Below are 13,065 nucleotides of genomic sequence, written 5' to 3' on the forward strand. Positions count from 1 at the left end.
ATGTATGATAATAATTCCAACCATACAAAAGTGGAAGAACGTGCCACTTTTAATGTATTAAACTTCGGAGCTAAAGGGGATGGCCACACTGATGACACAAAGGTGATAATCTCAAACCTTCATGAATTTTGCATTCATTAGTTTCAGAGAAACGAAGCCATCGAAGTTCCAAGCAGCATGCTTAAGTTCTTCTTGCATGCTCGGAGGTGATGAAATAGAACACAGTTGGTGTGTGCTGTAGAACCTGCTGAGAACGGTGGCAGCAGAAAATGATAATGAAAATAATTAATAACGTACACGGACACTGTAAAATAACTTGTTACGTTCAAATTGCAGGCATTCGAAGCAGCTTGGGAAGCGGCTTGTAAAGTTGAAGCTTCAACCATGGTGGTTCAAATGGTTTTGTATTCCTCGTCGGACCTGTTCCTTTTCAGGCCCTGATTGTGAACCAAATATTATATTTCAGGTAATTATTTAAATTCCATTTTAAGTTTATAAACCATTTTTTTATTAACGAGAAATGAAGGTAGTTGGGAAATCAAACAGTGATAATTGATGGAAGGTATTTTCAATCATTGACAAGTTTGCTTTTCTTGGTTTGATGTTTAAACCTGAAGCGTTCTTTCAGGGATCTACGTAGACTTCATGTGGATCGTAACACGTAATAGGATTTAGGGTTGATTGATGGTTAAAGGTTTCCTCAAATGTATTCTTTAAGTTGACCACTGAAGAGAAGTAACTCACAAAATTTTACTATTCTATGCAGCTGGATGGGAAGATCATAGCTCCAACACAGCTCTCAAGCTTGGGGTTCAGGCCTTTTACAGTGGCTAGAATTCACCAAGCTTAAAGGCATTACCGTAAAAGGTAAAGGTGTCATGACGGACAAGCTCAGTCTGGTGGGCCGACTCGCCCAAACACCATCCAACAGATGATTCAGTAAGAGGCTTAACATGGCCATTTTAATGCCTTTTTGCTAAAACTAATGCATACATAATGAAGACCATATCTTGCAGATGAGCTATGAAGATGCAAAGATGCCCAGCACCAAGCCAACGGTAATTATCCTGTCTAAAACTAATGAAAATCTGGCAATAATTTTGAGATCAAGAATTTACATATTTATGGGATTGCCCTTCTTGTGCAGGCACTAAGGTTCTATGGAAGTGACGGCGTGACAGTCACAGGCATAACCATTCAAAACAGCCCTCAAACACCTCAAATTTGATGCCTGCACAACTGTTCAGGTTTCCAGTTTCACAACTTCATCTCCAGGTGACAGCCTCCCACAGATGGAATCCACCTGCAGAACTCCCCAAATGTGCTCATTTATAGCAGCACTCTTGCTTGGGGTAATTCAAACTCCAACATGATTCAGCTTGACAATCACAAACAATACTGAGTTACACTGCATTTTACAGGAGGATTGTGTATCTATACAATCTGGATGTTCAAACGTATACATTCACAACGTGAACTGTGGACCTGGACATGGATTAGCATTGGGGGGCTAGGAAAGGACAGCACCAAAGCTGTGTTTCAAAAAATAACTGTTCGAGATGTCGTAATGCAGAATACATTAACCGGTGTCAGAATAAAGACATGGAGGTTATAACAACTACATACCCAAATTTTCTTACAATGATGCAGTGTAAAAACCATTAATACCATAGAACTATCCTGTTAATATGTTTAGATATCTACAACCCATATTTCTGCTCAGCTTGAGCGAGTATTCTATTGTTTCTAAATTGCAGGGAGGCTCAGGCTCCGTGCAACAAGTAATGTTCTCAAACATTCAAGTCTCAGATGTCGAAACAATCATGATTGATCAATACTACTGTGACAAGAGCAAATGCCAGAATGAAAGTTCAGCCGTGTCTGATCAGGTTAAACATAAATATCCGAGGAACCTATACACAAAAACCTGTGTACTTTGCTTGCAGTGACAGCTTGCCATGCACTGGTATCTCTTAACTACCATAACACTAAAACCATCTGAAAAGTACCAGCAACCATTGTGTTGGGAAATATGGAGAGCTGAAAACAAGCACTGTACCTCCAATTACCTGTTTGCAAACTGGCAAACCCTCAAAATCCAGTGTTCCTTACAACAGTGACTCTTGCTAGAATCAGACTAGCTTTACTGTGGTGTAGGGAAGATTTCGTGCTCTGCCTCTGTCATAGCAGTAGCGCATGTTAGTGTCAAATATGATGCACGTCAAATCATAGTAGTGCACAGGAACTTTATTAGGGAACAGCAGTTCCTAAGCAGCAGATTACACAATATTGTAATATCTAAATGCATAATAACAAAGGTGTTGTATGGTCTTTTAATGGAAAGTATATAATTAAGTTAGCTGAATCTGTTATCACACAAAATGATACAGGACAACCTGAGATGTTAAGGATTTAAAATTAGTTTCTCTTTCCTTAAGTTTTATGTTGATTTTATCCTAGCCAGTCTTTTTTATTTTCTATAAAAACTTGGCATAAAAAGAAGGCCTAGGTTATTATCATTTCTTGGACTTTGATTACGATATTGAGAAATAAAGATGGATTTCAGACTTAGTTTCCTCTCTTTTCTTTTAACTTGTCAGATCCCCATCACAGAATCTCAAATATTAATTGATTTTCTATGGCTTTGATTACCAGCTGAAGTGAAGAAAAGCCATTTATATCACTAGTGCCTCCAATGTTGCAAAGCACCGAAAAAAAGATAGAAGAATACATTTGTCCACCAAAAACAATCGAGGGTTTGCAACACACTGATGGCCTGACATGGAATCAATAAATACAACAAACAGTAAAAATAAATGAGTATATTGTATAAAAAGAATGCAATCTAGTTTTGCCACTTAACACACACACATGAGAGAAAACATTCAATTCTCATCATACTATTAAAATTGCTAATATAGAACAAAGCGATGGAGCACAAATAGATGTTGTTACTTCTTGTCCTCATTGCCAGTGTATGTTAAAAGTATGTGTAATAACATAATCTGGTATTGATAACCTGTTATTCGTTGTTAATGTGTTCACTACACGCTTCTGCTCAGCAAGTTCTTGAATGTTACATGTTCAGCATCATGCCTAAGCTCCACTATCCTATTAACATAACACAACAAAATAAGAACAAGTTTAAATATTAATTCAGGTGACAATGAATAAAAATATCAGTTTACAATTTATAGAAGCCTGATTTATTTGAGGAAGCCCATTGTATATTTATGATTTTCCAAAACGACTGCAGCTCTCCCTATGTGCTTCTACCCTTTCAGGGCTTGGGAATCCAGTCTTATCTTCATTCTTTTCTAAGGCCTGGAAAAATTACATCAGCGTTAGGCAAAAAAAACAATATATCCTGAATATTCAAAAATCAGGACAGCTCACTACCCTTAGGTCTTCACTTATATATATATCATACAGTGGAATGACAAAACAAAAACCTCTACAAACAAAATGATTGAGTATTGTCAACAAGAATTTTAAATTCGCCAACATAATGGGTTGTGCTTTAGGTTAGGCTAAAACTTTCGAAATTATGCATATCTGAGACCCACTTTATGGAAAGGTAGCTCATACATGATAACATTCAGCACAGCCAGAGTGCCACTGAGAACTAAGATTCACGTGCACAGAGTAACTAGGTGTGCCAAGTATTGCCAGTCAATTCTGTTAGGTTGTTAGTGCTTAGGTTGGTGCTTCAGAGCTCACTGAGTGAAATCTGGTAGATTTCAAACATATTCCCATATATAAGTGCTGGTTATCAAGTTTCACTGGTACTTAGCAGAACATAGGTTGATGAATTGATGTTTTACTTTGTAAACCAAGCCATGAAAACATACGCTATTGGCAGACCTAATAAACTTTTTACTAGCATTTAAACATGATTTTGCTAATTGTTTAATCAACATGCAAGCACGCATGTGTCTATGTGTGTGAGAGAGATCAGTGTCCACATCACACAATTAAAACAATATTTCTTTCTTAATGAATCCGCAACCTCAATAGCAAAACTGATCTACGAAGTCAACAATTCATCGATGGAAGTAAATCTTTCCAAAGCATGAGAGATGGGAATGCCTTGATACTTTATTGACTATAATATAACTGTTTCCAGCCACTAAAAGATCCAAGAAACTACTATTGAGATCAGGCTTTCAACCTTGAAAAAGAAATTAGTAATTGCTCGTCCACTGCCTGCCCATTCTGGCCTATGGATATAGTTTCCAAGCAGTGGGAAAGCAAAGTTCTACATTTTGTCCAGGTATAATCTCGTTTTCATACGCTAGGGCATAATATTACCAAGTAAAAAAAAAAAATAGAAAATTTTCTCATCTGATGGAACACAACAATCTAGTCATGATTCTGCTCACCTGTAACTGGATAAGATACTGTCAAGAACTTCTTCAGTCATTATCAAAGAACAAAATCCCCTGCAGATTTATAAAAGATTTTAGCAAAAAGAAGTCATTCATGACCCTAAAAAATGCATTGATTAATTCTGACATTTACCAGACCAATGCAAGATAACAAGTAGGAAATGCCGGAGTTGTGGCCCTTTAGATTACTATCGAAACATACTTTGCAAGCGAAGAGAAAAAACTATAATAATAAAATCAGAGCGGTTCCTCCGCGTGTGGTCCACATGTGTGTGACATCTTGTACTTCTTTTCATGTGTCACATCAACTTTTCCCCGCAGTATACGCTCTCAACCACCCCCAGTGTGTTTGTACCCCTATATAAAATTTCTACACACATATTTCCCGTTCTATCTCACAAACACATCAATGTCAACGCGGACCAAATCGTTCACTTCTGCCAACAGACAATTAGTATATACTCAAACTTTAGTTCACCCTCCCCATACTTCCCTTTCCCATTTAATGGTCACACATCATGCGGCATACTTCCGTGCAGGAAGACCAAGACAAATTCGAATGCACATATACCTTTCACCGTCTAATCCTCTGTACGTCACTTCTTCGCTCTTTGTCACTTTGCCTATCCTTCACCGATTGTCGTGCCGCGTCCCTGCCATGCAATGTGCTGCCACCTTCGTTCTTGTTATTGACCCACTCCTTCTATTGCCCTGTCCTGCTCTTGTTGAACTTACGAGCGTTATGATGACGCGTATAGTTTCCCCATTCCATTCTAGCTCCTATCCATGATCAGCGCACCTTTGCCCACTACCACTTGCACATGTGATACACACACACACCAAACCAAAAACAAAGTCGAGCTATACACCACCATTTTGCGCAGCTATCTATTCTTTCACCTAATACGCAACCACCCACCACCACGCACATAGTGTCAACATCACACACAATCACTCAATTGTCGCCTCAGCCTTGATTCTTAACTACCCAGTCCAAGATTGGGTTCTGTGCCTCTCCCGTCGGTCTTTACATACTCCCTTCAATCGCTTGTGCCTGCGACTCCCGCCTATGGAGATGACATGTTAGGACAAAAATGCTAGATGCAGAGCCCATCTCTGCCAAGGACACATTCTTTTGGCGCGACCTCTCTTGTGTGATCTATAGCTACCCCCACGCCTCCTAACACCCCCCCCCTTATTATAGACAATGCTATTCTGTCACACCTCCTTTACCGCTTTCCTATTCCATCCATCCCCAAACTTCATTGTTGTATCTCTCCCTGGCGTCACTTCGCCCCCCCCTTCCTATTTCCAACCATTATCCACGGTATGGTTTTGCCAATACTTCAATGTTACCTGTGTGTACAGACATTCTCAACAGAAAAACCTGAACACACACTTGATTTTTTGTTTTTTTTATTTTTTTTCCACTGCTCCCCGCTACCCCCCTTTTACCCCCACCCCCCCCCCCACACCCCCTCTTCCCAAGACCATGTCATAATTTCTTGTCCCATTTATCTGGCGTATCGCTTTGTCTGCCTCTTTTATTCCCCCTGGCCCACATATTTTATAATTAAACAAGACAGGAGATCCATAAACCAACCCCCCCCCTGATTTTGCCCACCCACTTCAAATCCGTCCCCCCCCCTTCAGGACATCCGATTTTGATTATTACAATCTCAAAGTACCCCCAACTTCCTCATCCTTGCTTAATGTATCACTGCCTCTTCTGTTCTCAATAACCCTTGTATTCCACCAACTCTTTTTGCGCGATGCAGCATCCAGACACTCCCCGCCACATCTTGTTTTTTTTTCCCTCTTTCCCTTATCGACACCTCTTTTTTGACACAACAGCGACCCTTTGGTCTTTTAATCGTCCGTTTTAATAAATTACACTCAATCCAGTATTCTGTAATCCTACCTGCCAACATACCCGGCCCCATTCACTGTACTTTGTCCTTCTACTTCGTCGCTTACTTAAGGACTACGGCCACAACCGATTGACACTGTGTTAAAAATACGCACTTCTTCCGTTCTTCTCCTGCACCCATTTTATCCTGTAACCTCCCTTGCGATTCAATGATTGTGATTTCCATTATGTCCCCCTTGTCATCCCTCCACTCACATCAACCAATATGGCTGTTACTTAAACACCATTTGACACCCCCCCCGTCTGCTCACCCCACCCTTCCACTTCTCACTCAATTTGCCGCCGGGTCGCCCCCCGCAGAGTACATCACCCTTCGCCATCCATGCTTTGTTTTTCTCCTATACAACATGTGGAATCCAACAACCTATTCGTTCTCACACTCCTCTAAATAGCAAGGTTAACTTTTTAAAGATCATAGTTAGAAACGCCTCAATATCAGAATAATAGACTTCCAATTAGCAAAGCAGAATAGTACATGATTCTATGGATCTCTCTTGTATCAAATCTTCGATCCAGTCATTTTAGCTCTATTGCCCTAACCCTTCCTCTCCCCACTCTTTCCATATCTATCCTACCACTTCTCACATTTTACTTAACCCCATACAATAACTTTTCCAAGTAGCTATTTATTTGCCCCCTTGATTACCGTCATCCTTTTCGCTCTATATCCATTCCAATTCCTACTGGCTTGTTGCTTGTTAATCTCCCCAATACCCATGTATTCCTGTCCTTTGTTATCTAGTATTTCTTATTGTCAACTTGCATAAATTAACGGGAAAGAAACCCCAAGTCTTACTATTTTCACTCCTTTGCTGATTCACTCATATAACCACTCCCATTTATTTTGTTAACCTTTTTATTTATTTTTTCTACTGCCTCATATGTCTTCTTCTTTACGCTATCCTCCTTCTCTTATTAGTACATTTCATTACTCATTATACCCCTCCTTGACCTAAATCCATCCCATTCACGAGTCCGGCCCCCACTACCTTTTCTAATTCTAATCCCATTTTAATTTCTTTTTACTTTCCATCTTTCCCGTACCCTCAGCCAATCCTAATTGTCAACCTTCACCCTTTTTTATGTCCGTGCATTCATCTACCCCTTTTTCTTCGACTTTGGAGCTATCAGTTGTTCGCACCATTAAGATGTTTATAGAGGGCGATTCGACTCACCTGTTTTGCCTTATTTCTTCCACTTTTAATCCTTTTTCTTTATCTTCGCAGTACGTGCCTGTATCTTATTTGCTCCTCCTCCTCTTTCTGAGTCCCTCTTCCCCCCTTTTCTCCTGTACCTTTTTTTTTTCCTCCCCTTCATTGTACCCCAGGTCACATAAAATTACTTCAACATAAACGTGTTAGCCTCACACGTCACGCTTACAATATCTACATAGTACTTTTGTTTACGCCATTTTTAATATCATTAAGAGGTAATCATAAAATAGCCAAAACATTCGCAAGTCATGCAGTGTAAAACAGAGAACAAGAAAACGCTACTATACATAAGTCGAAATATCCATCGACAAGTTTCTTCAAATGATGTTCAAACGTGGACACATTCTTTTGGTTTCTCGCCCTCAATTCGGGTCGGATATCCACAATTTTTAGTGGCGGTTCAAAATGAAGATCAGCCGCTGAAAAGAAAAGAAAAAATAACGAGCACAAACTTAAAATCTACAAAGAAAAAAAAAGATTTAAGAGTAAGAGCAGTGAGGTTTGCTTACGAGAAGCGACTAGGTCTTCTTTGAGCGACAAGGAACCATCACGGCGCTTGGCCAGGGCGAAAACCAGAGCGTTGGTCCGGCCAATTGAGGAGAAGAAGCGAGCAGCGGAGGAGAGGCGGTTGAACCGCAAGAAAATAGTGGAGATAGTAGTTTGGCGGCAGAGAACTGGAAGCAGAGTGTGTGATAAAGAAGACGAGTGAAGCCAAGCCGAACAAGCCATTGCTAATTCTGTGTGTCATGGATGAAAGGAAACAAGTTGAAAAATATCAAATATAAATTGATTGAAAGCTTAATTTTGAAAAAAAAACAAAAAAATTGCTTATTTGAAATAATAATCAATTACCATACACCCCCTGCCCTGAGTTTAGGCTCATCCAGGAAGATGTTAAAATCAATAATGTTGTGCAGCAAAAGCTTGCATTGAATGACGTGTCAGTAGATATAGTCAATAATATATTAATAAATATTTAATAATTGGATGATTGTTCATTAAATATAAATAGGTATTCATGATTTTTTTACGATAATTTATTTTAAATGGATAATAATAGACTCTCATTCATATTATATAGATGAGAGTTTATCTAATATGGACAAACATTCACCTAAAATTATGTATATCCATAGTTTAAATTTAAAAAAAATTAAAAACAAAAATCATAAACATTCTATATTATGGATGATCATCCTTGCTCAATGAACGAATCTCCTACTCTATTTTTTAAATTAAAAAATTTTACACAAAAATTAGGGATGTCCAGTTGTCCACCCATAGATCATGGACGGCGCCGTATTTAATGGAGGAGCATATGGACGCTTTTACGAGGATTTAAAAAAAAAAAAAAAAATTAGGTCTAAACATTTTGGTCCAAAAAAGTTTAAAAAAACAAAAGGACCTTATCTACTGCTCTTCCTCTTCGTCTGCCGCCGCTCTTCCTTCATCTGTCGCTCTTCTTCTTCGTCAAAGCCATCTGCCATTGTTATAGTAAGTTATTGAGTTAATTTGGTTTTTGTTCATCATGTTTTATTGGTTTTGATTGATTATTGAGGTTGATTGAGCTGTAAAGAACTCAATGAGATGCTAGGAAAAAGTAAAATTTAAACTGTAGATTGCTGCCATAATTCTAAACTTTCATACGAAGGAATTGATTCAATGCCAGCTTCCGGATATAGGTTTTTTTTTTTTTCTTTATCTTTACAATTAATGATATGCCCACTTTTAATCATTGTATAGCTCGCGTGCACCTTCATATCCAGAAAGATGTTATAACATATAGGCAATTTTTATACTGTAGTTAGCGTTCTTTTCCCTTAATTTTTTTGCTGAACGAATGTAAAGGCTTTTCTCAGTATATGCTCAAATTTGTTTGTTATGATAGCTGTGTTATCTTATCTCATATCTGTTAGTCTTTTTCTTGCAGATCATTGTCCTCCACTTCATTTTTGTACTAACTTTAGCTCTAGTAAGTGATTCTCCAGTAAAACAGATTTAAGGCTCATTTCTAGTAGTGTTATCATAGATTCCTCGACTTTCTTCTCCCACATTTGGAATTTTATGATCATGCATATCAGTTTGGTACAATGTTTAAGAGCCATATCAGTCTCCACATTATGAGAATGCTCCACTTCATCAAGTCCTTTTCATAGTTGCCATGTTTAGATTATCAGGAATTGAAGGTAACACTAACCTCTCCACTCCTAATGCAACCAGAAGCCTTTCAAGCACATTCATTAGAAGACAACACATACTATTTTTCTGATATTTAAGTCTTGCAATAATATTATACTTACAAAGAAATCTTAGAAAGATTTACATACAAAGTGAGGTGGCAAAAAATGAATGGAAGAGTGAAACAAAAAGTCAAACATATTAAATTCACTCTTCCATTCATTTTTTGACACATCACTTTGTATAGAGATCTTTATAAAATTTCTTTGTAAGTGTAGTATTACTCTTAAGCCTTGTAGCTACAATTGGTATCTCCGCCACTTTTCCATAAACTCTGAAATTAGCCACCGATATTACTTCTTCGTTTCTCTCTGAAACCATTGTATAGAAGCCTCGAAAGTTCAGACGTTTCAGGTCTGATCCTTGATTCATTATAACCTCTTCAAAAAGATCTCTCCCTGTTAAGGCTCAAAACATTCATGCATCACATTAAGAGCTACAATCAACTTTTTCTGAATTTTTTTCCCACCCAGCTCTGTATAATGTCCATATATAATGTCCCGCACCATACTTCTACGGATCCAAGTGGAATGTTCTTTAGTTTTGCAAATATAGAGTGTCTACGGATCATAAATTTTGCGTTGAAGATTTGATGAACACTATAACCAAGCAATGAAGTAAGTTCTGGAAATCAAGTCATAGGGTCTCCATTGTTATGGCAATTGTGTGACGCATGTGTTGAAGGAGTAAAGAAAAACAATTTTTGTAATCTTCTTTTTAACCCCACATAAAGCAATATCAATGCATACACATTATAACAACTGAAAGGTAGATATGTAGATTTCATTGTAGTCACCAATTTATCGGCGAGAAGAGCTCTCTAAAATCAGTTGAGCATTGCTTTACTAGCACATCCTGGAAATGTTGCTGTACGGCTAATTGTCAAGGAAAAGTAAGTGAAGCATCAGTTGTAGATCCCAGCATTACTGCCAAGAGTACTTTCCAATCAAGATAAGCTGATTGAGATTTATTTTTGGTGAAGAACTTAAATATTATTTTAAAGGCAAAGTTGATTGCCCACTGGTGGTCCTAACATGATGTATTGGAATCCCTTCTGTGTGCCTGAATATGTTGTATATATGAATGTGGTGAATTGTGCTTGGTAGCCAACAGTTAGTATGTGAGTTGTTTTGATTGAAACCTTGATGGAGACATGTCTTTTTATGCCCTGATTTTTTTTTTCTGAAAAGGTTCCATTTATTTTTATGGAAGACGTCCTTTATAATTGTTCTATTTTCCTTTTCTCCTCTTTCTTGCTTGCATCTGAACCTTGAAATAAATTCTTGTGTTAATTGCACTTATCAGTATCTATGAAAGCCTGGTTTGCTTTAAATGCACCCATGCAACGCATTCTACCAAGGTCTGGGAAGCATTTAAACATCCTGTCTTTTTTAGTACAAAAATGTATCAGCAACTTGGTCTTCAATTTATTTAAAGACATGAAAAATAGGGAACATAATTTATGTGAATATGATTGATCTGGAAAATATGAGTTATACTTTCTTGAGGCATTGCAGACATGTATAATACAGAGCTGGGTGGGAAACTGATGGGACTTGGATAATGAGGGTGTAGGAAAAGTGAAATAAGATAGCAAGCAGTGGATTGAGGGGATGTTGGCAGGAAACTTTCATGGGCATAGGCTAGGACAGGTGGCGATCGGGGGTTGGGATAGCAAAAGAATTCAATTAGGGAGAGAGAAAGAGAGAGCTGGAGGATAAAAAAAGAGGGAGAGAGCAGATTAGGGGGAGAAGAATATAGGGAAATTTGGGAGGAGCTAACCCTTGAAGTTAGCAATTAGGGATGAGCTGGCCCTCGAAGTCTAGCATTGTTTTTCGTTTAATATTTTGATTTTGTCTTTTTGGGTTGATGTGTTGGGTATATTTTGTTGTTTGTTACCATTGTTATCAATTTGTTGAATATCAATACACATATCTATTTTCTTCCTATTTCTTGGCTATTATTATTTTACTATTTTGTTGAGTTTTCAGAGTGTTCTCATCAGAAACATAAGAAGTGTGGTGCAGGACATTAAGAAGTTGTTCATGTATTGAATTTGTTTTACAACCGTGCATCCACTTGACTGTAGAATCAAAGGCACTTTAGTTTTATCTCCAAGGAAATCTTACACTGGGTTATTTATTTGAATGATCAGACAAGCAGCTATTAGGTTTTATTTTATAATTGTGAGTGTGTTTCTATCGGTGTTAGGTTTTAGGCTTAAAGTATTCCATTAACCGTTTTACTTGTACCAAGTTGTGTGGTTTGTCTCTTTGCTCCATTGATGTTGTGTGGTTTTTTTTTTTTTTTTTTTTCATTGTTGAATCAAAACGCCAATTGTTTCTTAAAAGTGGGTCTATAATGTGGGTTTTCTCTCATGTTCAAATTTTTTATATATACAGGTTTTAGAAGAAAGCAGAAAATGGTAAGAGCAAAAAATACAATCATTCCTCATGGAGGCACATCGTCATCTGGAGTCTAATTTCGAGACATGCGACATAAAAAGCAATACGAGGAGGTGTCGAAAAGAGATATTTGCCTTGGAAGAAGTTTGGATTTAGGACTTATAACAAGTTTGGGTTTATTTGATAAAAATAATTGTTGGATTAGTAATTTGAAATGGGACCAGTTGGTGAGTTTTAGATATGATGGATATAAGCATTTGATCTATGAGTTTTTTGGTAGTTTGGAAGTTGTGGAGACAGATACTGATAAGTTTTCGACGTATACAATGTTTTTTAGATTAAAGAATAAGAATTTTGTAGTGAGACAGCAAGATTTAGCAACCTGGATAGGATTTGATTTTGAAGGTTTGGATAACGTATCTAGATTGTGGGATTCTAAACAAGCTTGGACGGATGTTTCAAGAATAGGGAATTACCATTCACATAGGTGTAAATCTACAATATTAAAGAATCTACTATGAGAGTATTTCATAGATATCTGACTTACACATTTAATGGCAGAAAATAGACAAATGGAAATGTGATGGTTAATGATTTATTGTTCATGGAAGCAGCAATAGCTAGGAGGCAAGTAAATTCAACAAAGTTATTGATTAAGAAGTTGGGAAAGATTCAAGCAGAAAAATGAGAAATATATTGGGGGATGCTTGTTACGTTAATATGTGAGAAGTTGGGTATTTAGATCACCCCTAATGATGAAGCAAATAAGATTAAGCTTTCTTCAAATAATTTGTTAGGGGATGTGACATTGTGTAAAATGGATTTAATTAAAAAGAATATGGCAGGTGAATGGTTTGTGATTAGAGATGAAATGGAGGAAGATGCAACAG

At 37.5% G+C, this 13,065-nt stretch overlaps 1 protein-coding gene and 1 pseudogene across 1 annotated transcript; one reads left to right on the top strand and one right to left on the bottom strand.

The window, feature by feature from the left end:
- LOC116122279 lies at positions 1-2,166 on the top strand (annotated as a pseudogene).
- A 5,612-nt stretch (positions 2,167-7,778) lies between these two features.
- LOC116122280 (peptide deformylase 1B, chloroplastic/mitochondrial-like) lies at positions 7,779-8,261 on the bottom strand. Its single transcript, XM_031408150.1, has 2 exons — positions 8,042-8,261; positions 7,779-7,951 (listed from the first exon to the last, which is right to left on the bottom strand). Exons 1-2 carry the CDS (start codon positions 8,259-8,261, stop codon positions 7,779-7,781), a joined length of 393 nt encoding a protein of 130 aa, XP_031264010.1.
- Between the last annotated feature and the right edge of the window lie 4,804 nt (positions 8,262-13,065).

This window comes from Pistacia vera, unplaced genomic scaffold, assembly GCF_008641045.1.
Source record: "Pistacia vera cultivar Batoury unplaced genomic scaffold, PisVer_v2 Contig133, whole genome shotgun sequence".
NCBI lineage: Eukaryota > Viridiplantae > Streptophyta > Magnoliopsida > Sapindales > Anacardiaceae > Pistacia > Pistacia vera.

What these genes read in the sequence shown, in the direction of transcription:
- LOC116122280 (XM_031408150.1), bottom strand. Translation starts at nt 8,261, where the DNA reads ATGGCTTGTTCGGCTTGGCTTCACTCGTCTTCTTTATCACACACTCTG. An exon ending in AGAAGACCTAGTCGCTTCTC is followed by an intron (nt 7,952 to 8,041) that starts GTAAGCAAACCT and finishes TTTTCTTTTCAG; the next exon opens with CGGCTGATCTTCATTTTGAA.